The sequence below is a fragment of the Hyla sarda genome, chromosome 4 (genome assembly GCF_029499605.1).
Source record: "Hyla sarda isolate aHylSar1 chromosome 4, aHylSar1.hap1, whole genome shotgun sequence".
Classification (NCBI taxonomy): Eukaryota; Metazoa; Chordata; class Amphibia; order Anura; family Hylidae; genus Hyla; species Hyla sarda.
The window spans coordinates 409297541-409324184 of NC_079192.1; the positions used below are offsets into that span (position 1 = coordinate 409297541).

The following is a 26644-nucleotide window of genomic DNA, read 5'->3' on the forward strand; positions in this document are numbered from 1 at the left end:
TATGTGTTGTGGGGGGATGGGGGGGACGTTTCACGTGGTTATTCTATATATGAGCCTGTGCTGCTCTCCTGTGGACTTTGTATCATATATGTGCATTATGTGAAAAGTCTACAAGGTGCAAAACCAGGACTGGCCAGTTGTGTAGTGAGTACAGGGACCTCCTGACAGCAGACATGGTGGGGAGAAGAAGATAAAATGAAGGGTCCATGCAGCCCGTATAACCAGATGAGGCCTCAGGCGGAACATGATCATGAGGCCCCTCCACCTCCCCCATAAGAGAATGGCTGTGCATACAGTGTAATCATCAATGCTCATACGGGAAGCACGCAGGTCAAGGTTAGGGTTAATAATAGCAGCCCCCTTTAGGTGGTAGTATTAGCAGCAGCCCCCTTTAGGTGGTAGTAATAGCAGCAGCCCCCTTTAGGTGGTAGTATTAGCAGCAGCCCCCCTTTAGGTGTTAGTATTAGCAGCAGCCCCCTTTAGGTGGTAGTAATAGCAGCAGCCCCCTTTAGGTGGTAGTATTAGCAGCAGCCCCCTTTAGGTGGTAGTATTAGCAGCAGCCCACTTTAGGTGGTAGTATTAGCAGCAGCCCCCTTTAGGTGGTAGTATTAGCAGCAGCCCCCTTTAGGTGGTAGTAATAACAGCAGCCCACTTTAGGTGGTAGTATTAGCAGCAGCCCCCTTTAGGTGGTAGTATTAGCAGCAGCCCCCTTTAGGTGGTAGTAATAGAGGCCCCCTTTAGGTGGTAGTAATAACAGCAGCCCCCTTTAGGTGGTAGTAATAGAGGCCCCCTTTAGGTGGTAGTAATAGAGGCCCCCTTTAGGTGGTAGTAATAGAGGCCCCCTTTAGGTAGTGAAAACAGCAGCAGCTTCTTCTAGGTAGTAAAATTATCATCATCCTCTTTAGGTAGTAAAATCAGCAGCAGCCCCCTTAAGCTAGTAAACATGAGACCGGCCACTGTGGAAGCATGCAGGACTTTTTTCAAGGGTTAGGATAATAATGGAAGCCCCCTTTAGGTGATAGTTATAGTAGTCCCCTCTAGGTAATAAAAACAGCAGCAGCCACCTTTAGGTAGTAAAATCAGCAGCAGTCCCCTTTAGGTAGTAAAATCAGCAGAAGCCCCCTTTAAATAATAAAAACAGCAGCAGTCACCTCTAGGTAGTAGAAACAGCAGCAGTCCCCTTTATGTTGTGAAAACAGCAGCAGCCCCCTCAAGGTAGTGTAAACAGCAGCAGTCCCCTCTAGGTAGTAGAAACAGCACCAGTCTCCTTTACGTTGTGAAAACAGCAGCAGCCCCCTCAATGTAGGAGAAACAGCAGCAGCCCCCTCAATGTAGGAGAGACAGCAGCAGTCCCCTTTGGGAAGTGTAAACAGCAGCAGTCCCCTTTAGGTAGTGTAAACAGCAGCAGTCCCCTCAAGGTAGTGTAAACAGCAGCAGTCCCCTCTGGGTGGTTACAGAAAACAAATAGAGATACTCACCTGGCTCCCGTGGTCCTCAGTCTGACCTCTTCTCTCCTCTTCTTCCTCCAGTCTGTGTTTAGGCACATGACATCACTCATGCGAAGGAGTGCAGAGGAAGGACGCTCGGGCATCTTGCGGCGGTCTGCATAACGCAGGCAGCCACAAGAGAGATTGACAGGGCAGGGAGACAATGGCTCTTCGCTCTGTCAAAAAGCAGAGCGCTGCATTTAACTGTAGACGTGTCATAGTTAAATGCGTCCAGGACCGGTGATACGCCTACGAAGAACCTTTCTTTTCACTACATCGGCCGGCTCTGCAGAGTAGTGATGGGTACATTGTACGCATAGCCACTTACTTTTGGGGGGTGAGTTAGGCCTAATGGGAGCACCACCTCTGCGTATAACCTCTGCGTATAACAACCTGATCTATTCACCGCTCCTGGAGTTGGAGGCGATAATACCGAGGCACAAAGTTCTCCGGCAGCAGCTTCTGACAAAAGGTAAAACATGTTCTAGCAATAGATAAAACACAATCCTAAATTCCACTACGTTAGAAACACAAAAGTACAAAAACAGTTACAGTTGTGCGCAAACGTTTACATTCCCCAGCAGAAATGATAACATTTTGGCATTGATTTAGGAAATATGACACCTCTTTTATTTAAGGCTCATGAAGACATAAAGCCATATAGTGTCACATATTTGTTTTACTACTTCTTAGAATGATGATAGAAATTGCCCATATGGCTCTGATCAGAACTTTACCTACTCTTGAATGTTTGATCTATATGAAAAAGTTTGGTTTGAAGTGAACAAGTCCTGCGTTGTGCACTGTGTATAGTAAATAACACAATAAAGGACAGAGCCCTGTACATATAGTAGATAACACAATAGAGGACAGTGCACAGTGTCTAGTAGATAACACAATAGAGGACATACCAGGTGTACACAGGATCTATATACCATATAAGTGATTATATACAGGAGCATATAGAGGTAGATACCAGCTGTAAACAGGGTATAAGTTATTACAGTTACATCTAGGGACTCGCAATTACCGTCTTTTAGTCCTCTTTTTTTTTCCTTCTCCAACCAGATCAGACCACCATGTGGACTTCTCTTAGCCAAAACCAATCTCTTTAGCATCTGCAGGACAAACATGGACAAACAAGTTTTCCAGGGCCCTTCCTTCATCTATAGGCCCAAACTGTTATAATGCCCCCCTTGGTGTCCTCCACAGTAAAAGGGCAGGAAGGTTGGTAGCCAGGTAATTAGGTAACCAGGCATGTTTGTAGGTAGCTAGGTAGTTAGGTAGCCAGGTATGTAGATAGGTAGTCAGGTAGCCAGCTAGGTATGTAGGTAGCCAGGTATGTAGATAGTTATTTGGCTAGTTAGTTAGATAGCTAGATATGTAATGGGTTATTTAGGTAGCAGAGTAGTTAGGTAGCCAGGTATGTAGGTAGTTAATTACCTGGGTAGTTAGGTAACTAGCTAGGTAGCCCAGAATGTTTGTGGGTAGTTAAGTAGCCAAGTATGTAGGTAATTAGTTAATTAGCCAGATATGTAGTAAGGCAGGCAGGCATGTAGGTAGGTAGTTAGGTAGCCAGGTATCTAGTTAGGCAGCAAATGATGTAGTTGGGTAGCCAGATATGTGGTTAGATAGCCAGGTAGGTTGACAGTTAGGTACTTGGATCCCCATTAGCGAGCAAGCCTAGGCCAGACTCAGGGCTATGAGCATCAGAGCCAGGACTATAGCCCCATTAGCTCACCCCTAGCGATGCCATTGCTTCTGTGTTATTCCTTCCTTTAGATGGCATTGTGACACATATTCTCTGACTCTTGTGATTTTCAGCTCCAGCTGTTATTTTATTGAATTTGCACAGAATTAGTCAACGTAGAAACAGACAAATTTAATATTCTTCATTGAATGGAAATTTTGGATGATCTTTCCACCTGCAAAATCCAAAAGAATTATGTTAAAATTGTGGATGTTGGCTGGTAGTTCTAAAATGTGTCCATTGTCTAAACCTGGGCCAAACCAACTTTATGAAGACCTGGCCTATCAAAGGGAAAGTAAGTATGGTCCTTAGACTATATCTCCCTCATGCTGGGCAGTTGTCCTTGACTTTAGTTTCCTAGGGGGTCCTCAAGGTCAAGACCCCCCCCCCCCGATGCAAATCTGAAAGCGGACTAGAAAAGCATTCTGACCCATTCTCAGTTCAAGTCAATGATTCCTCTTAGTCCTGGATTTTGGCTTATATAGGGACCTGAGCATTGTTCCCAAGCAGTAACAAATAATTATTGTCATATATCCAAATAATTGTCTATAGCTCCGTAGGGTCGTTTCTGAGTTTATTATAACATTCTTGAGGTCTAGTGATTAGTATTTGCAGGCCAAAGGATCTAGGGCAGTAAAGACATTGATGTCTCTGGTGGGGGACACTATAGAAGGGATTACTGCCTGGATACTTGTTTAGGGTGATTATTTACATCCTTAGTTGTATAGGGCACAAAGAGGGTTAATAACACCATCCCTGGTTGTGTAGGGCAATATATATATATATATATATATATGTGTATATATATATATATATATATATATATATATATATATATATATATATGTTAATAACATCCCTGGAGGTTTAGGGCAGGAAAGGAGTTAAAGGTGTACTCCGCCCTTAGACATCTTATCCCCTATCAAAAGGTCAGGGGATAAGATGTCTGATTGTGGCGTTCAGAACCGGAGGCTTGTGACATCACGGTTGCGCCCCGCTCGTGACATCATGACCACGCCCCCTCAATGCAAGTCTATGGGAGGGGGCGTGATGGCCATCACGCCCCCTCCCATAGACTTGCATTGAGGGGGAATGGCCGTGATATCACAAGCCTCCACCATACATCGCCAGTCATCTGGCACCGGATGTCTGGGGTGCCACAGTCAAGATCGTGGGGGTCCCCAGCAGCGGGACCCCCCGTGAACAGACATCTTATCCCTTAACTTTTGTATAGGGGATAAGATGTCTAGGGGCAGAGTACCCCTTTAATACCTGGGGTCCAGTGGGCAACTCACCTCGCCAGGTTTCAGAATTGTCTTCACTATGACAGGAGGCTGAACACTGATTGTTCAGCTTCCTGTTCTCTACCTTCATTGATCATAAAGATGAGTGCAGGGAGGGGAAAGAGAGGACTGTTCATCTGCTACTGTACAGCCACACAGTGGACGGTCGGGTAGGGCATTTTATGGACGATCTGCATAATTTCAGAGGGGCTATGATTCATTATTACGGGATCTACACAAGACCAAATCAAAGTAGGGGGGAGATCCTAAGCGGTGTGCCCTACCACAGTGCACAAATAGTTTTACCAAAGAGTTGTTTGCAATGCAAGATCTGAGTTCCCAGGCCACTAGGACCAGTTGGGTCAGAGGAGGAAGCTGAGAATTATAAGTGTGGACTTCTACTTTACATCCCTAGACCACCAGGGATTGTTAAAACATAAGTCCAGAGCTGCTTTCCAGCTTATTCTGCACAAGACAGTGTTGAGAGTCGCAGCTCATGCTGTTACCGAGGCAACTGTTTTTGATGGAACACGTGCATGGAACTTGCTGACCCTTGTACGGTTGGCTTCCCAAATGTACCGCCCAGTGTGAGCTACGCCTCTCCGCACTGACCTCGCAAAGTGGGCCGGAGAGAAGCTCTGGACTTACACTTTAACCCCTTTAGTGTTTTGGACTCATAGAGACTTTATAATAAAAAAATGTTACCATCTTGGCTCCGCCCCTAGACATCTTAAAGGGGTGCTCCGCCCTATAGACATCTTATCCCCTATCCAAAGGATCCGGGAGAACTCCCTGCTGTCGGGTGCAGCCCCAAAGGCTTGAGACATAACGGCCACGCCCCGCTCGTGACATCACGACCACGCCCCACTCAATGCAAGTCTATGGGAGGGGGCGTGACGCCCCCTCCCATAGACTTGCATTGAGGGGGCGTGGCCGTGACATTATGAGCAGGGTGTGATCGTGACGTCACGAGCCTCCGGCGCTGCACCTGACGCTCTAAACGAGCGCCGGGTGCAGCAGAGAGATATAGAGGGGGTCTCACGCCCCCTCCCATCGACTTGCATTGAGGGGGCGTGGCCGTGACATCACAAGCAGGGCATGACCTTCATGTCACGAGCCTCCATCTCACATCTACAGTCATCCAGCACGAGGTGAAGTTCACGGATGTCTGGGGTGCCACAGCCGAGATCGTGGTGGGACCCCCGCAATCAGACATCTTATCCCTTATCCTTTGGCTAGGGGATAAAATATCTAGGGAAGTAGTGCCCCTTTAAAGGGGTACTCGGGTGGAAAACTTTTCTTTTTTTTTTTTTTAAATCAACCCCAGGCCAGAAAGTTAAACAGATTTTTAAATTACTTCTATTAAAAAAATCTTAATCCTTCCAGTACTTAATAGCATCTGTATACTACAGAGGAAATTCTTTTCTTTTTGGATTTTTTTTTCTGTCACGAACACAGTGCTCTCTGCTGATGACACCTCTGTCCGTGTCAGGAACTGTCCAGAGCAGGAGAAAATCCCCATAGCACACATATGCTGCTCTGGACAGTTCCTGACATGGACAGAGGTGTCAGCAGAGAGCACTGTGCTCGTGACAGAAAAGAAATCCAAAAGGAAAATAATTTCCTCTGTAATATACAGACGCTAATAAGTACTGGAAGGGTTACGTTTTTTTTAATAGAAGTAATTTACAAGTCTGTTTCTTTTATGGCACCAGTTGATTTAAAAAAAAAAAATTAAAAAATTCCACCGGAGTACCCCTTTAAGAAATTTACCATCAATGCATATGTTATTTATTTATGTTTATGACATTATACTGCAATATTGTATTGTGTTATTGTACATCATTATAGTTTACTATAGTCACATTATTCGGGGAACATTTATGTTTTAACCATTTACATGAGGCCTAAACAGCACGTGTACTTTTATTTTAGGTAAAGTTCTACTTACTTTATCTCCACGTAGCGTCTGTTTTGGTTCAGTCCATTTAGAGTTTTCATTTCTTCCTCACTCAACTTAAAGTCGAAAACATGGAAATCGGAATCACCAAAGTTAGTAGACAGTTTCTGAAGCCGCGCACGAACATGACCAGAGAATTTGACGTTTTTTTACATTATTAATGCAGAACCGTGTGTCTACAGACGATAAACGACCCATCTGTTGGTTATGAAGAAAAGGGGTTCAGAGGGAATCGAGACATATGGGTCTGTTAAGGCAGCCATATGAGTGGCCCACAGCTTTCCTCCCATTTCCTCCATATACATGAACATTTGCTTGGCCCACTAAATTGAGAAAGGAGGGGTAAGCTGCTGCCAGACTCCTTTGGTGACCTATCAAGAACAAAGGGTCAGGCAGTTGAAATCCTACATGCTCAATCTTTCTCTCCCCCAATATCATGTCAGAGAATAGAGAGGCCACCTTACACATAAGTTGGTTGTCCAGTTCTGCCCAATTATTGGGTTCAGTTGACTTTTTTCTTTTGTTCGTGGGGGGCTTTATTTTACTTCCTTCTATTGTTTACAGGGGTACTCCACTGGGAAAAAAAAGTTTAATCATCTGGTGCCAGAAAGTTGAACAGATTTGTAAATGACTTCTATTTAAAAAATCTTTACCCTTCCAGAACTTATCAGTTGCTGTATGTTCCAGAGGAAGTTCTTCTCTTTTTGAATTTTTTTTTCAGTGCTCTCTGCTGACACCTCTGTCCATTTTTGGAATTGTCCAGAGTACGAGCAAATCCCCATAGCAAACCTACCCTGCTCTGGACAGTTCCTGACATGGACAGAGGTGTCAGCCATAGAGCACTGCGATCAGACAGAAAGGAAATTCAAAAAGAAAAGAACTTCCTGTGGAGCATACAGCAGCTGATAAGTACTGGAAGGGTTATGATTTTTATATAGAAGTAATTTACAAATCTGTTTAACTTACTGGCACCAGTTGATTAAAAAATAAAATAAAAAATGTTTTCCATTGGAGTACCCCTTTACGGGACATCAAGGAAAAGGGGTAAAGGGAATGGAGACATATAGGTCAGGATTATTGGCCTAGATTTTTTTATGCACTGAAGCAATAGATAAAAAATTTGGTCGCAAAAGTATACGATCCCCTAAAGTGTCCTTGGGACAGGTACATTTTTTTATTGGTCGGGGGTCTAAGCGTTCAGTCTCTGACCGATCAGTTGAATGAGCAGGAAGAGAAACACTCTGCTGAGCTCTTCACCCCCCACTCTGTGTCTATGTGAGAAGGACAGTCCCATAGACTTACATTATGAGGCCGTCACATGACTCAAACATACGTCTCCACGCTCTAATGATCGATCGGTCGGTCTATAAAAACTCTATGACATATCAACCTTTTTTTTATGACTTTCAAGCAGGGACGTGCACATAGACTAAAAAGGGGGCTTGGGCCCCTGCCCTTTTGATGCCTTCTCTTTCGGGCCCCTTTTGTCCTAGACAACGAACGCTGCTGCTGATAGCAGTAAGATCAAGCCATTTTTTCAGTTGGGCCCCTGCCCCCCAAAATGTCTGTGCACGTTCCTGCTCCCAAGCATGTTTGTAGAACTGGGAAGAAACGTGAACGTACACTAGAGAATGTCTATGGAGAGTCAAATCCATTGTCCAATATTGGGAATCCAGGATAGCAAACCAACGTCTATGTACCAGAGCAACAAAAAGATGGTACGGCCCATATGGGGGCCCATAAAGAGAGGAAACCCATACCGGAAGAGCTTATGTTGGCCAATCTATGTGGGAATTAGTCTTTACAGGTCAGTGTTGAGAATTTGTAAGGAAAATACATAGATTTGGGCAAAAAGTTTAAAAATAGAAAGAAAATATGGGGAAAGAAGCATCAAGTCCTCCTTTTCCCATTGCATCGGGATATTGTGATGTTGCCCAGCACCAGAAGGAGGCTTCATTTTAATTTTTGCTATGGAGCCCCATCACATCCATGTACCCCCTTTATAGAGACAGCTACCATATTGCTGTGGAGACCTAGGATCTGGGGGGCATCTGATGGGCCTTTTTTGGGGGCTTTCATCTGCTAATCCCATAAAATGACTCCTGTTGACTAAGGGTTGTCAACGTGTCAACATTGGGTTGTGATAAGATTTTTTGTTTTCGGGTCTCCTCATGTGTTGGGCACAATTTTGGTGGACTGACAGAGTCAGGGTGTGAAAACTTCTCAAGAGACAAGGAGACTTGAGGTCATGTGATTGAGATGGCCAGATGCTGTTGTTGTGGGGCCGTCCTTTTTGTATCCCCTTTTACCTATATTGTGGTTGGTCCCAAAATTCTCCTACCTCAAGGTTTTGCTTGATCCTCTCCGGCTTAAAACTCTTAGCGAGAACCACTATCCCCCTCTGTAGCATGTGTCTCATGGCCACTTGGGCAGGAGGTCGGCCATGTTTTTTTGCAATCGCATTGAGTACGGGGTCCTCTAGCAGGATCGGAGCAGTCTGGTCAATCCTGAATAAAGTTACAAAATTGATAAATATAAGTCATCGTGCATGAAATACAACAACAGGACCTCAAAAGTACAGCACTAAAACTAAAACCAACATGGCTCCACCTCATATGGAGACAGCAACTGGGAGGAAAGGCTACAATTATAGTGTTTTTCTACTTAAAGGGCTACTCCACCCCTACACATCTTATCCCCTATCCTTTGGATAGAGGATAAGATGTCTGATCGTGGGGGTCCCGCTGCTGGAGACCCCCGCAATCTCAGATGCGGCACCCCAGACATCCGGTGCACGGAGCGACCTGGCCGATGTGGGGCGGAGGCTCGTGACGTCACAGTCACGCCCCGCTTGTGACGTCACCACCACGCCCCCTCAATGCAAGTCTATGGGAGGGGGCGTGACGCCCCCTCCCATAGACTTGCATTGAGGGGGCGTGGCTGTGACATTATGAGCAGGGTGTGACCGTGACGCTGCACCTGACGCTCTAAACGAGCGCCGGGTGCAGCAGAGAGATAGAGGGGGTCCCCAGCAGTTGGGACCCCCTGCGATCAGACATCTTATCCCCCATCCTTTAAATAGGGGATAAGATGTCTAGGGGCGGAGTACCCCTTAAAAGGGATTTCAGGTGCGGCACCCCAGACATCGGGTGCACGGAGCGACCTTCGTGCCGGATGACTGGCGATGTGGGGCGGAGGCTCGTGACGTCACGGGTACCCCTTAAAAGGGTTTATCCACCATAAGGTGATCTTAGTACTTACCTGCCAGACAGTAATGGACATGCTTAAGAAGGATATGCACTTGTCTTGCAGCTAAATGGCTGTGTTGTGAGATTACCATAAAGCTGTAGCTATCTTTTGTGAACTGGGTATTTCCTGTTGGAGTTCCCTCCCTCCAACTACAAGTCCCATGATCCCTTTGGCTCTCCGGGCATGCTGAGAGTTGACGTTTTGCCACATCTGGAGGGCCACAGTTTGAGACCACTCACGTAATGCGTCAGTGTAGAACTATTTATGTACATGGAAGCCCCCTTTATGGTCCCATTCACACCGCCGAATTTTCATTTGCAGCAGACTCCCATTGATTGCACATGGCCCAATTGCCAGGGCAGAGGATATTTTCGAGCGGTGCTAGCGCCAGCCTGTCTATGCCAAACATTTCCGGGTGGACATTGTGCCGTGTGAATGGGGCCAGAGGATAGTTTTTGTCCCTTCTTACCAGTTCGGATCCCGAGTAGAGCCCAGGACCCCGTACGCCACCAGAACGATGTTGTGTTTCTTGCAGAACTCCAGCAGCTTAGACTGATTGAAGTAGAGGTGACACTCCACCTAAAAATGGACCAAATGTCTCACATATAAACCCCTGTGTGTGGAGGGTGGCAACATTTTGGAGGAATTTCGGGAGAGGAAGAATATTTCTATGGTACCTGGTTGCACACAGGTTTGTATCTCAGTCCCGGCATGTTGAGGATGAGCTCGATTTGTTTGTGGTTGAAGTTGGCGACACCGATAGATTTGGTCAGCCCGGCTTCCTTGAGGTCCTCCATAGCCTAAACATAAAATTAAATCTCAAGAAATCAAATAACAAAGGAGAGGATTTAAAGGGGAACTTCAATGGAAATTTTTTTTATTTTTTTTTTTATTCAAATTAACTGGTGCCAGAAATTTATACAGATTTGGTAAATTACTTCTATTTAAAAATCTTAACCCTTCCAGTACTTATCAGCTGCTGTATGCTTCAGAGGAAGTTGTGTAGTTTTTTTCCAGTCTGACCACAGTGCTCTCTGCTGACACCTCTGTCCGTGTCAGGAACTGTCCAGAGCAAGAGAGGTTTGCTATGGGGATTTGCTCCTACTCTGGACAGTTCCTGACATGGACAAAGGTGTCAGCAGAGAGCACTGTCAGACATAAAAGAACTACACAACTTCCTCTGTAGTATCCAGCTGCTGATAAGTACTGGAAGGATTAAAGGGGTACACCGGTGGAAAACTATTTTATTTTTTTTTAAAAAAATTTATGAACGGATTTGTAAATTATTTCAATAAAAAAAATCTTTACCCTTCCAGTACTTATTAACAGTTGTATGCTACAGAGGAAATTCTTTACTTTTTAAATTTCTTTTTTGTGTTGTCCACAGTGCTCACAGAGCAGCATAGGTTTGCTATGAGGATTTTCTCCTGCTCTGGACAGTTCCTGATACAGGCACCAGGTGTCAGCAGAGAGCACTGTGGACAACACAAAAAAGAAATTTAAAAAGAAAAGCATTTCCTCTGTAGCATACAGCTGGTAAAAAGTACTGGAAGGGTAAAGATTTTTTAATAGAAGTCATTTACAAATCTGTTTAACTTTCTGGCACCAGTTGATTTAAAAAAACAAATATTCCCCTGGAGTACCCCTTTAAGGATAAGAAGTGACAACTACCCTGTGAACTATCTCTACTAGATCTACAGCTTGTGTCATTAGAAAGCAGAGATCCTAAAGGGAACAGTGCGGAAGTCAAGTTTTAGCTAGATATGACAAGGCAGGATACTATATACAGTTCGATATAGGCCCATACGTTTCCATGGTTACAGACTACCAATAACCTTTGTGTAGTCAGATCCTGCGGTCCTACTCGCCTCTATCTGTTCCCTACTAAGGGGTAACATTTATTTAGTAGTCAAGTAAGAAGTAGATAGATGGGAATATGACTGTGAGATCAGACTACACAGGGTTATGTTGGTAGTCTGTGACCACGGAAACAGCTGGACACCAAAAACAATAGGAATTGTGTTTAAAGGGGTACTCCACTGGAAAACATTTTATTTTCTAAATCAACTGGTGCCAGAAAGTTAAACAGATTTGTAAATTACTTCTATTTAAAAATCTTTATCCTTCCAGTACTTATCATTTGTTATATTGCTCCACAGAAAGGCCTTTCCTTTTTGAATTTCCATTCTTTCTGACCACAGTGCTCTCTGCTGACACTTCTGTCCATATCAGGAACTGTCCAGAGTAGGAGCAAATCCGCATAGCAAACCTCTCCTGCTCTGGACAGTTCCTGACATGGACAGAGGTGTCAGCAGAGAACACTGTGGTCAGAAAGAAAGGAAATTCAAAAAGAAAAGAACTTCCTGTGGATCATACAGCAGCTGATAAGTACTGGAAGATTTTTTAATAGAAGTAATTTACAAATCTGTTTAACTTTCTGGCACCAGTTGATAAAAATGTTTTTTTCTGTGGAGTACCCCTTTAACGAAGGCTACTTACAACATAGCTTTTTTTCCCCATTTATGATACTTTTAAATTGTGAAAAATGGATTATAAAGGTAGTATTGATACATATGTACTTAAAGGGGTACTCTACCTCTAGACATCCAAAGAATAGGGGATAAGATTTCTGATCACGGGCAGTCCTGATGCTGGGACCTCCGCGATCTCCGCGGGCAGCTAAGCCTTCGGGCAGCCGTTATCATGACGTCACGCCAATCCCCCTCTATTTACTGTATGTGTATGATAAGGGGCGGGACATCATGACCACGGACACCCAAAGCCAGTGTTACACACAACTTCAGAATGCCAAGTTGTCGGCCCGAAGATCGCGGGGGGTCCCAGCACCTGGACCCCCCCTCCGCAACATTTTTTACCCTATCCTTTGGATAAGGGATAAGATGTCTAGGGGCAGAGTACCCCCATTAAATCCTACTCCTACAGCGCTGCTACAGTACATGTAAAAAAACTAAATAAGATGTTTTAAAGAAGTTTTAAAGATTTGATCTCAGCGTGTAGGGGGTGAAATCATCATCACTCAAGGAAGAACGAGCCAATACAATCCCCCACGGTAAAATCAGATGTCACAAGTGTCATATAGGAAGCCTAGGTGGGCTCGAAAGGCAGGAGGAGACTCAACACTGTGCAGGTTTTGGGGTTGGTCTTCATACCTTCCAGGTGTCTCGAATATCAGTATTGTGATAAATCACTTTTCCGTTTGCATCTGTTGGCATCAGGTCATCGCCAGGCTGAAAAAACAATAAAAAATTATCAAAATACAACCTGAGAAATAAGAAGAACCTTGAGACAAGCTGAACATTTCCTACGGCCTCCATTGAAACGCCGACCATTTAAAAAAAAAAATTGGGTAAAATTTTTGGGTTAATCTCCTGACCTTGAACTCTATAGGATTGTGGATGAGGAACAGATCGACGTAATCCATCTGAAGGTCCTTCAAGGACCTCTCGAGAGCAGGACGGACCAGCTTCGGGGTCTGGAAGGTGCTCCAGAGCTAGAAGAGAGACGAAGGTGAAATAAAAATTGGTGGAAAATTTAAGTAAATTTCATTCGAGGTCTACGAAATTCTGAATGATGGGACTAAAGCCCCAATACTGTAATGGTGACCATTAATGGTTGTCAACGGCAAATGTTACTGGTGTAAGTCGCTAAGATAATAGCAGGAGAGGACAACTTATAGGGATATATATATAAATATCACTGTTATTACCTTCCCGGTGTAGAATACGTCTTCTCTCTTGACCGTCCCGTCCGCGATCTTCGCATTGATAGCTCGTCCGACCTCAACCTCATTGCCGTATATGAATGCGCCATCAATGTGTCGATACCCGACCTCAAGAGCAACTTTCACGGCTTCTTCTGCCTCTGATTTGGCCACCTATATGCAAGAATATGAAATAATGGCAGTCGGTAACATAACTATACAAAATGTATTTAAAGGGGTACTCCGCCCCTTAAAGGGGTACTATCGTGCTGACAACTTATCCCCTATCTAAAGGATAGGGGATAAGTTGCCTGATCACGCGGGGTCCCACCGCTGAGGACCCCCGTGATCTCGCACGCAGCACCCTGCTATCATCTGGCCCCGGAACATCAGCTCCGGGTCTGATGACGGGGCCGGTGATCGTGACATCACAGCTCCGCCCCTGTGTGACGTCACGCACCCCGCCCCTCAATGCAAGTCTATGGCAGGGGGCGAGACAGCTGTGAACAGGAATGAACATTACTAATAGTGTCTTTATCAGATGTGTGGAAATGTATTCACAGTCCCTTTAGGGTGGGGTCACGCTGCAAGAAATCTGCTGGCCAGCGGGAAATAGCCTGTGGGGTTTTTTTTTTAGGCTAGGGCTAAACAGCAACACGTCACATGACCAAAACATTTGCGCATCTGGTGCACAATTTTATGACACGACTTTGATTCAGTTGCGATTTGGCTGCATAGTACAATAGTCACATTGCAGAGAAGTCGCAAGCCGGGCGCAGTCATGTGGAACCTGAACTGAGGTAAATGGTAGCAAAGTCTCGTGCAACTTGCGACCCAAAAATACGGCCACAGTATTGTTGCAATCGCAGTGCAGCACTATTCACTAACATTACATGCAACACTGCGCTGCGACACTGAGGTCTTCGCTTCGCCCTGAATGAGCAACCTTAGACTTACATCTAACAGCCATGACTACCTACCTCCTGGGGAACAAGAAACTCAAGATTTATAGCTAACAGCCATGACTACCCACCTATTGGGGAGTAAGAAACCCAAGATTTATAGCTAACAGCCATGACTACCTACCTATTGGGGAGCAAGAAACCCAAGATTTAAAGCTAACAGTCAAGACTACCTACCTCATGGGGAGCAAGAAACCCAAGATTTATAGCTAACAGCCATGACTACCTACCTCCTGGGGAACAAGAAACTCAAGATTTATAGCTAACAGCCATGACTACCTACCTCATGGGGAGCAAGAAACCCAAGATTTATAGCTAACAGTCATGACTACCTACCTCATGGGGAGCAAGAAAACCAAGATTTATAGCTAACAGCCATGACTACCCACCTATTGGGGAGCAAGAAACCCAAGATTTATAGCTAACAGCCATGACTACCCACCTATTGGGGTGCAAGAAACCTAAGATTTATAGCTAACAGCCATGACTACCCACCTATTGGGGAGCAAGAAACCCAAGATTTATAGCTAACAGCCATGACTACCCACCTATTGGGGTGCAAGAAACCCAAGATTTATAGCTAACAGCCATGACTACCTACCTCATGGGGTGCAAGAAACCCCAGACCTGCAGCTCACAGACATGACTACTCACCTCTGCAGGGGCGTAGGTGCCCAGGCCAACCACCGGTATCTTGTGCCCATCGTTCAGAGTAATCCGTGAACATTTGTTGAGAGCCATAATGCTGCTGGGAGCTCAGACCCGTCCTTCAGTGAATGTCGTCTTGCGGAGCGGCTTTTATGAGCTCCAGCAGCTCAGCCCCAGGTGTGTCATCATGTGCCAACGCCCTGGCACTTTTGTTGGCAGGGTGGAGTTGTTCTGTAAGGCATCTCGGACCCTGTTACTCTTTATACCTACCTGTTTGTATCCGTGGACTGACAAAAAGAGAAGATTCCAATCCTCCTGGTCACACACTTCAGAAGAATAAAGCAAGAAAAAGGAAATTCTATCCCCCCCCCCCCCCCCCGTCCAGAAGGTAAATCCAGACAGAGCCGGCGAGGTGCGCAGGTGGACACTCAAAAACAAACAAAGACTCCAAAAAGAGTAAAATCCCAGCACGCCGGATGCCATCTCCTTCCATAATATGGGTCAAAGTTCTTAAAATTACTACTACTATAAAGACTGTTAAAAAAATGTAGAGAAGCGAGGCTTTTAAGAATTAAAGGGGTACTCCACTGAAATTTTTTTTTTTTAAATCAACAGTTGCCAGAAAGTTAAACAGATTTGTAAATTGCTTCTATTAAAAAAATCTTAATCCTTCCAGTACTTATCAGCTGCTGTTATGATCCACAGGAAGTTCTTTTCTTTTAGAATTTCCTTTCTGCCTGACCACAGTGCTCTCTGCTGACACCTCTGTCCATTTTGGGAACTGTCCAGAGTAGGAGCAAATCCCCATAAAAAATCTATCCTGGTCTGGACAGTCCCTGATATGGACAGAGGTGTCAGCAGAGAGCACTGTGGTCAGACAGAAAGGAAGTTCAAAAAATAAAAGAACTTCCTGTGGATCATAACAGCAGCTGATAAGTACTGGAAGGATTAAGATTTTTGTTAATAGAAGTAATTTACAAATCTGTTTAACTTTCTGGCACCAGTTGATTTAAAAAAAAAAAAAAAAAGGTTTCCAGTGGAGTACCCCTTTAACCTTTTTTTCTAGGTCAATTTTTCTAAATATCTTTTTCCGAAAAAATAGGTGAATAACCTGTATAGTCCCACCTCCTCAGGGAGTAAAACCTGTTCCTGTTAACCCTTTTACATCCGAGAAAGGAAGAATGCCAAATAATCCAGCACACTATGGATGTAATATTCCAAACACCATTAAAACAGATGAAAAGACGCACGGATACAAGGTAGCAAAACATAATATATGTGAGAAAAACTTAAAGGGGTGCTCCACCCCTAGACATCTTATCCCCTATTCAAAGGTTAGGGGATAAGATGTCTGATCACGGGGGTCCTGCCTTTGGAAAGGGGACAAGATGTCTAGGGGCGAAGTACCCTTTTAAGTAAAATAAAGTAGTATCCAATGTATTATTCGTGCCCTGCGGTGAACTTGATCCCAATTCACATAATCTATTGGGATCACACGTAAAGAAGATGTACTGCCACTATCCATAACGAAAAACGTGCATATTTCACATAGTTATAATAATGACAACCAAAATGAGGTGATTTAAAAGCATAGCAGAAACACTGACGCGTTTCGAACCATCATGGTTCTTAATCATGGCACACCAATGTATGCTACATGCATCTCTTATATACTATGGACAATAAAGAATAATTGTGTGTACAATGTCTATGTTAATGTCTATGTTGAGAATAATGTCCATGTCAATGTCTATGTTGAGAATAATGTCTATGACAATGTCTATGTTGAGAATAATGTCTATGACAATGTCTATGTTGAGAATAATGTCTATGACAATGTCTATGTTGAGAATAATGTCTATGACAATGTCTATGTTGAGAATAATGTCTATGACAATGTCTATGTTGAGAATAATGTATATGTCAATGTCTATGTTGAGAATAATGTCTATGACAATGTCTATGTTGAGAATAATGTCTATGACAATGTCTATGTTGAGAATAATGTCTATGTCAATGTCTATGTTGAGAATAATGTCCATGTAAATGTCTATGTTGAGAATAATGTCCATGTCAATGTCTATGTTGAGAATAATGTCCATGTCAATGTCTATGTTGAGAATAATGTCTATGACAATGTCTATGTTGAGAATAATGTCTATGTCAATGTCTATGTTGAGAATAATGTCCATGTCAATGTCTATGTTGAGAATAATGTCCATGTCAATGTCTATGTTGAGAATAATGTCCATGTCAATGTCTATGTTGAGAATAATGTCTATGACAATGTCTATGTTGAGAATAATGTATATGTCAATGTCTATGTTGAGAATAATGTCTATGACAATGTCTATGTTGAGAATAATGTCTATGACAATGTCTATGTTGAGAATAATGTCTATGTCAATGTCTATGTTGAGAATAATGTCCATGTAAATGTCTATGTTGAGAATAATGTCCATGTCAATGTCTATGTTGAGAATAATGTATATGTCAATGTCTATGTTGAGAATAATGTCCATGTAAATGTCTATGTTGAGAATAATGTCCATGTCAATGTCTAAGTTGAGAATAATGTCCATGTCAATGTCTATGTTGTGAATAATGTCCATGTCAATGTCTATGTTGAGAATAATGTCTATGACAATGTCTATGTTGAGAATAATGTCTATGACAATGTCTATGTTGAGAATAATGTCTATGACAATGTCTATGTTGAGAATAATGTCCATGTCAATGTCTATGTTGAGAATAATGTCCATGTCAATGTCTATGTTGAGAATAATGTCAATGTCTATGTTGAGAATAATGTCCATGACAATGTCTATGTTGAGAATAATGTCCATGTCAATGTCTATGTTGAGAATAATGTCTATGTCAATGTCTATGTTGAGAATAATGTCCATGTCAATGTCTATGTTGAGAATAATGTCCATGTCAATGTCTATGTTGTGAATAATGTCCATGTCAATGTCTATGTTGAGAATAATGTCTATGACAATGTCTATGTTGAGAATAATGTCTATGACAATGTCTATGTTGAGAATAATGTCCATGTCAATGTCTATGTTGAGAATAATGTCCATGTCAATGTCTATGTTGAGAATAATGTCCATGTCAATGTCTATGTTGAGAATAATGTCTATGACAATGTCTATGTTGAGAATAATGTATATGTCAATGTCTATGTTGAGAATAATGTCTATGACAATGTCTATGTTGAGAATAATGTCTATGACAATGTCTATGTTGAGAATAATGTCCATGTCAATGTCTATGTTGAGAATAATGTCCATGTCAATGTCTATGTTGAGAATAATGTCCATGTCAATGTCTATGTTGAGAATAATGTCTATGACAATGTCTATGTTGAGAATAATGTCCATGACAATGTCTATGTTGAGAATAATGTCTATGACAATGTCTGTGTTGAGAATAATGTCCATGTCAATGTCTATGTTGAGAATAATGTCCATGTCAATGTCTATGTTGAGAATAATGTCTATGACAATGTCTATGTTGAGAATAATGTCTATGACAATGTCTATGTTGAGAATAATGTCTATGACAATGTCTATGTTGAGAATAATGTCTATGACAATGTCTATGTTGAGAATAATGTCTATGACAATGTCTATGTTGAGAATAATGTCCATGTCAATGTCTATGTTGAGAATAATGTCCATGTCAATGTCTATGTTGAGAATAATGTCTATGACAATGTCTATGTTGAGAATAATGTCTATGACAATGTCTATGTTGAGAATAATGTATATGTCAATGTCTATGTTGAGAATAATGTCCATGTCAATGTCTATGTTGAGAATAATGTCCATGTCAATGTCTATGTTGAGAATAATGTCCATGTCAATGTCTATGTTGAGAATAATGTCCATGTCAATGTCTATGTTGAGAATAATGTCCATGTCAATGTCTATGTTGAGAATAATGTCTATGACAATGTCTATGTTGAGAATAATGTCCATGTCAATGTCTATGTTAATGTCTATGTTGAGAATAATGTCTATGACAATGTCTATGTTGAGAATAATGTCTATGTCAATGTCTATGTTGAGAATAATGTCTATGACAATGTCTATGTTGAGAATAATGTCCATGTCAATGTCTATGTTGAGAATAATGTCTGTTACGCCGAGCGCTCCGGGTCCCCGCTCCTCCCCGGAGCGCTCGCTTCACTCTCGCTACTGCAGCGCTCCGGTCAGATCCACTGACCCGGTGCGCTGCGATACCGTCTCCAGCCGGGATGCGATTCGCGATGCGGGTGGCGCCCGCTCGCGATGCGCACCCCGGCTCCCGTACCTGACTCGCTCTCCGTCTGTCCTGTCCCGGCGCGCGCGGCCCCGCTCCCTAGGGCGCGCGCGCGCCGGGTCTCTGCGATTTAAAGGGCCACTGCGCCGCTGATTGGCGCAGTGGTTCTAATTAGTGTGTTCACCTGTGCACTCCCTATTTATACCTCACTTCCCCTGCACTCCCTCGCCGGATCTTGTTGCCATTGTGCCAGTGAAAGCGTTTCCTTGTGTGTTCCTAGCCTGTGTTCCAGACCTCCTGCCGTTGCCCCTGACTACGATCCTTGCTGCCTGCCCCGACCTTCTGCTACGTCCGACCTTGCTTCTGTCTACTCCCTTGTACCGCGCCTATCTTCAGCAGTCAGAGAGGTTGAGCCGTTGCTAGTGGATACGACCTGGTCTCTACCGCCGCAGCAAGACCATCCCGCTTTGCGGCGGGCTCTGGTGAAAACCAGTAGTGACTTAGAACCGGTCCACTAGCACGGTCCACGCCAATCCCTCTCTGGCACAGAGGATCCACCTCCTGCCAGCCGGCATCGTGACAGTAGATCCGGCCATGGATCCCGCTGAAGTTCCTCTGCCAGTTGTCGCCGACCTCACCACGGTGGTCGCCCAGCAGTCACAACAGATAGCGCAACAAGGCCACCAGCTGTCTCAACTGACCGTGATGCTACAGCAGCTACTACCTCAGCTTCAGCAACCATCTTCTCCGCCAGCTCCTGCACCTCCTCCGCAGTGAGTGGCCGCTTCAGGCCTACGACTATCCTTGCCGGATAAATTTGATGGGGACTCTAAATTTTGCCGTGGCTTTCTTTCTCAATGTTCCCTGCACTTGGAGATGATGTCGGACCAGTTTCCTACTGAAAGGTCTAAGGTGGCTTTCGTAGTCAGCCTTCTGTCTGGAAAGGCTCTGTCATGGGCCACACCGCTCTGGGACCGCAATGACCCCGTCACTGCCTCTGTACACTCCTTCTTCTCGGAAATTCGAAGTGTCTTTGAGGAACCTGCCCGAGCCTCTTCTGCTGAGACTGCCCTGTTGAACCTGGTCCAGGGTAATTCTTCCGTTGGCGAGTACGCCGTACAATTCCGTACTCTTGCTTCAGAACTATCCTGGAATAATGAGGCCCTCTGCGCGACCTTTAAAAAAGGCCTATCCAGCAACATTAAAGATGTTCTGGCCGCACGAGAAATCCCTGCTAACCTACATGAACTCATTCATCTAGCCACTCGCATTGACATGCGTTTTTCTGAAAGGCGTCAGGAACTCCGCCAAGATATGGACTCTGTTCGCACGAGGCGTTTTTTCTCCCCGGCTCCTCTCTCCTCTGGTCCTCTGCAATCCGTTCCTGTGCCTCCCGCCGTGGAGGCTATGCAGGTCGACCGGTCTCGCCTGACACCTCAAGAGAGGACACGACGCCGCATGGAGAATCTCTGCCTGTACTGTGCCGGTACCGAACACTTCCTGAAGGATTGTCCTATCCGTCCTCCCCGCCTGGAAAGACGTACGCTGACTCCGCACAAAGGTGAGACAGTCCTTGATGTCAACTCTGCTTCTCCACGTCTTACTGTGCCTGTGCGGATATCTGCCTCTACCTTCTCCTTCTCTACTATGGCCTTCTTGGATTCCGGATCTGCAGGAAATTTTATTTTGGCCTCTCTCATCAACAGGTTCAACATCCCGGTGACCAGTCTCGCCAGACCCCTCTACATCAATTGTGTTAACAATGAAAGATTGGACTGTACCATACGTTTCCGCACGGAGCCCCTCCTAATGTGCATCGGACCTCATCATGAGAAAATTTAGTTTTTGGTCCTCCCCAATTGCACTTCCGAAATTCTCCTTGGACTACCCTGGCTTCAACACCACTCCCCAACCCTGGATTGGTCCACTGGGGAGATCAAGAGTTGGGGCCCCTCTTGTTCCAAGGACTGCCTTAAACCGGTTCCCAGTACTCCTTGCCGTGACCCTGTGGTTCCCCCTGTAACCGGTCTCCCTAAGGCCTATATGGACTTTGCGGATGTTTTTTGCAAAAAACAAGCTGAGACTTTACCTCCTCACAGGCCTTATGACTGTCCTATTGACCTCCTCCCGGGCACTACTCCACCCCGGGGCAGAATTTATCCTCTCTCTGTCCCAGAGACTCTTGCTATGTCTGAGTATATCCAGGATGACTGGGCAGATCTTCTACCATGGGCCGAATTCTCGTATAACTTCAGAGTCTCTGAATCTTCCTCCAAATCCCCATTTTTCGTGGTGTACGGCCGTCACCCTCTTCCCCCCCTCCCTACTCCCTTGCCCTCTGGTTTGCCCGCTGTGGATGAAATATCTCGTGATCTTTCCACCATATGGAAAGAGACCCAAAATTCTCTTTTACAGGCTTCATCACGCATGAAGAAGTTTGCTGATAGGAAAAGAAGAGCTCCCCCCATTTTTTCTCCTGGAGACAAGGTATGGCTCTCCGCTAAATATGTCCGCTTCCGTGTCCCTAGCTACAAATTGGGACCACGCTATCTTGGTCCTTTCAAAATTTTGTGCCAGATTAATCCTGTCTCTTACAAACTTCTTCTTCCTCCTTCTCTTCGTATTCCTAATGCCTTTCACGTTTCTCTTCTTAAACCACTCATCATCAACCGTTTCTCTCCCAAACTTGTTTCTCCCACTCCTGTTTCCGGCTCCTCGGACATCTTCTCCGTAAAAGAGATACTGGCCTCCAAGAAGGTCAGAGGGAAAACTTTTTTTCTGGTCGATTGGGAGGGTTGTGGTCCTGAAGAGAGATCCTGGGAACCTGAGGACAATATCCTAGAAAAAAGTCTGCTCCTCAGGTTCTCAGGCTCTAAGAAGAGGGGGAGACCCAAGGGGGGGGGGTACTGTTACGCCGAGCGCTCCGGGTCCCCGCTCCTTCCCGGAGCGCTCGCTTCACTCTCGCTACTGCAGCGCTCCGGTCAGATCCACTGACCCGGTGCGCTGCGATACCGTCTCCAGCCGGGATGCGATTCGCGATGCGGGTGGCGCCCGCTCGCGATGCGCACCCCGGCTCCCGTACCTGACTCGCTCTCCGTCTGTCCTGTCCCGGCGCGCGCGGCCCCGCTCCCTAGGGCGCGCGCGCCGGGTCTCTGCGATTTAAAGGGCCACTGCGCCACTGATTGGCGCAGTGGTTCTAATTAGTGTGTTCACATGTGCACTCCCTATTTATACCTCACTTCCCCTGCACTCCCTCGCCGGATCTTGTTGCCATTGTGCCAGTGAAAGCGTTTCCTTGTGTGTTCCTAGCCTGTGTTCCAGACCTCCTGCCGTTGCCCCTGACTACGATCCTTGCTGCCTGCCCCGACCTTCTGCTACGTCCGACCTTGCTTCTGTCTACTCCCTTGTACCGCGCCTATCTTCAGCAGTCAGAGAGGTTGAGCCGTTGCTAGTGGATACGACCTGGTCTCTACCGCCGCAGCAAGACCATCCCGCTTTGCGGCGGGCTCTGGTGAAAACCAGTAGTGACTTAGAACCGGTCCACTAGCACGGTCCACGCCAATCCCTCTCTGGCACAGAGGATCCACCTCCTGCCAGCCGGCATCGTGACAATGTCCATGTCAATGTCTATGTTGAGAATAATGTCCATGTCAATGTCTATGTTGAGAATAATGTCTATGTCAATGTCTATGTTGAGAATAATGTCCATGTCAATGTCTATGTTGAGAATAATGTCTATGTCAATGTCTATGTTGAGAATAATGTCCATGTCAATGTCTATGTTGAGAATAATGTCCATGTCAATGTCTATGTTGAGAATAATGTCCATGTCAATGTCTATGTTGAGAATAATTTCTATGACAATGTCTATGTTGAGAATAATGTCTATGACAATGTCTATGTTGAGAATAATGTCCATGTCAATGTCTATGTTGAGAATAATGTCCATGTCAATGTCTATGTTGAGAATAATGTCCATGTCAATGTCTATGTTGAGAATAATTTCTATGACAATGTCTATGTTGAGAATAATGTCTATGACAATGTCTAAGTTGAGAATAATGTCCATGTCAATGTCTATGTTGAGAATAATGTCCATGTCAATGTCTATGTTGAGAATAATGTCTATGACAATGTCTATGTTGAGAATAATGTATATGTAAATGTCTATGTTGAGAATAATGTCTATGACAATGTCTATGTTGAGAATAATGTCTATGACAATGTCTATGTTGAGAATAATGTATATGTCAATGTCTATGTTGAGAATAATGTCCATGTCAATGTCTATGTTGAGAATAATGTCCATGTCAATGTCTATGTTGAGAATAATGTCCATGTCAATGTCTATGTTGAGAATAATGTCCATGTCAATGTCTATGTTGAGAATAATGTCCATGTCAATGTCTATGTTGAGAATAATGTCTATGACAATGTCTATGTTGAGAATAATGTCTATGACAATGTCTATGTTGAGAATAATGTCCATGTCAATGTCTATGTTGAGAATAATGTCCATGTCAATGTCTATGTTGAGAATAATGTCCATGTCAATGTCTATGTTGAGAATAATGTCTATGTCAATGTCTATGTTGAGAATAATGTCCATGTCAATGTCTATGTTGAGAATAATGTCTATGTCAATGTCTATGTTGAGAATAATGTCCATGTCAATGTCTATGTTGAGAATAATGTCCATGTCAATGTCTATGTTGAGAATAATGTCTATGACAATGTCTATGTTGAGAATAATGTCCATGTCAATGTCTATGTTGAGAATAATGTCCATGTCAATGTCTATGTTGAGAATAATGTCCATGTCAATGTCTATGTTGAGAATAATGTCCATGTCAATGTCTATGTTGAGAATAATGTCTATGACAATGTCTATGTTGAGAATAATGTATATGTCAATGTCTATGTTGAGAATAATGTCTATGACAATGTCTATGTTGAGAATAATGTCCATGTCAATGTCTATGTTGAGAATAATGTCTATGACAATGTCTATGTTGAGAATAATGTCCATGACAATGTCTATGTTGAGAATAATGTCTATGACAATGTCTATGTTGAGAATAATGTCCATGTCAATGTCTATGTTGAGAATAATGTCCATGTCAATGTCTATGTTGAGAATAATGTCCATGTCAATGTCTATGTTGAGAATAATGTCCATGTCAATGTCTATGTTGTGAATAATGTCCATGTCAATGTCTATGTTGAGAATAATGTCTATGACAATGTCTATGTTGAGAATAATGTCTATGACAATGTCTATGTTGAGAATAATGTCCATGTCAATGTCTATGTTGAGAATAATGTCCATGTCAATGTCTATGTTGAGAATAATGTCCATGTCAATGTCTATGTTGAGAATAATGTCTATGACAATGTCTATGTTGAGAATAATGTATATGTCAATGTCTATGTTGAGAATAATGTCTATGACAATGTCTATGTTGAGAATAATGTCTATGACAATGTCTATGTTGAGAATAATGTCCATGTCAATGTCTATGTTGAGAATAATGTCCATGTCAATGTCTATGTTGAGAATAATGTCCATGTCAATGTCTATGTTGAGAATAATGTCTATGACAATGTCTATGTTGAGAATAATGTCCATGACAATGTCTATGTTGAGAATAATGTCTATGACAATGTCTGTGTTGAGAATAATGTCCATGTCAATGTCTATGTTGAGAATAATGTCCATGTCAATGTCTATGTTGAGAATAATGTCTATGACAATGTCTATGTTGAGAATAATGTCTATGACAATGTCTATGTTGAGAATAATGTCTATGACAATGTCTATGTTGAGAATAATGTCTATGACAATGTCTATGTTGAGAATAATGTCTATGACAATGTCTATGTTGAGAATAATGTCCATGTCAATGTCTATGTTGAGAATAATGTCCATGTCAATGTCTATGTTGAGAATAATGTCTATGACAATGTCTATGTTGAGAATAATGTCTATGACAATGTCTATGTTGAGAATAATGTATATGTCAATGTCTATGTTGAGAATAATGTCCATTTCAATGTCTATGTTGAGAATAATGTCCATGTCAATGTCTATGTTGAGAATAATGTCCATGTCAATGTCTATGTTGAGAATAATGTCCATGTCAATGTCTATGTTGAGAATAATGTCCATGTCAATGTCTATGTTGAGAATAATGTCTATGACAATGTCTATGTTGAGAATAATGTCCATGTCAATGTCTATGTTAATGTCTATGTTGAGAATAATGTCTATGACAATGTCTATGTTGAGAATAATGTCTATGTCAATGTCTATGTTGAGAATAATGTCTATGACAATGTCTATGTTGAGAATAATGTCCATGTCAATGTCTATGTTGAGAATAATGTCTGTTACGCCGAGCGCTCCGGGTCCCCGCTCCTCCCCGGAGCGCTCGCTTCACTCTCGCTACTGCAGCGCTCCGGTCAGATCCACTGACCCGGTGCGCTGCGATACCGTCTCCAGCCGGGATGCGATTCGCGATGCGGGTGGCGCCCGCTCGCGATGCGCACCCCGGCTCCCGTACCTGACTCGCTCTCCGTCTGTCCTGTCCCGGCGCGCGCGGCCCCGCTCCCTAGGGCGCGCGCGCGCCGGGTCTCTGCGATTTAAAGGGCCACTGCGCCGCTGATTGGCGCAGTGGTTCTAATTAGTGTGTTCACCTGTGCACTCCCTATTTATACCTCACTTCCCCTGCACTCCCTCGCCGGATCTTGTTGCCATTGTGCCAGTGAAAGCGTTTCCTTGTGTGTTCCTAGCCTGTGTTCCAGACCTCCTGCCGTTGCCCCTGACTACGATCCTTGCTGCCTGCCCCGACCTTCTGCTACGTCCGACCTTGCTTCTGTCTACTCCCTTGTACCGCGCCTATCTTCAGCAGTCAGAGAGGTTGAGCCGTTGCTAGTGGATACGACCTGGTCTCTACCGCCGCAGCAAGACCATCCCGCTTTGCGGCGGGCTCTGGTGAAAACCAGTAGTGACTTAGAACCGGTCCACTAGCACGGTCCACGCCAATCCCTCTCTGGCACAGAGGATCCACCTCCTGCCAGCCGGCATCGTGACAGTAGATCCGGCCATGGATCCCGCTGAAGTTCCTCTGCCAGTTGTCGCCGACCTCACCACGGTGGTCGCCCAGCAGTCACAACAGATAGCGCAACAAGGCCACCAGCTGTCTCAACTGACCGTGATGCTACAGCAGCTACTACCTCAGCTTCAGCAACCATCTTCTCCGCCAGCTCCTGCACCTCCTCCGCAGTGAGTGGCCGCTTCAGGCCTACGACTATC

The 26644-nt window shown here is 44.1% G+C and overlaps 1 protein-coding gene across 1 annotated transcript; it reads right to left on the minus strand.

The window, feature by feature from the left end:
- Nucleotides 1-3281: 3281 nt before the first annotated feature.
- Nucleotides 3282-15260, minus strand: LOC130267641 (dihydrodiol dehydrogenase 3-like). The gene is made up of 9 exons (XM_056517695.1): nucleotides 15067-15260; nucleotides 13457-13624; nucleotides 13124-13240; nucleotides 12900-12977; nucleotides 10407-10529; nucleotides 10199-10308; nucleotides 8820-8987; nucleotides 6472-6549; nucleotides 3282-3412 (listed from the first exon to the last, which is right to left on the minus strand). Exons 1-9 carry the CDS (start codon nucleotides 15151-15153, stop codon nucleotides 3370-3372), a joined length of 972 nt encoding a protein of 323 aa, XP_056373670.1. The 5' UTR covers nucleotides 15154-15260; the 3' UTR covers nucleotides 3282-3369.
- Between the last annotated feature and the right edge of the window lie 11384 nt (nucleotides 15261-26644).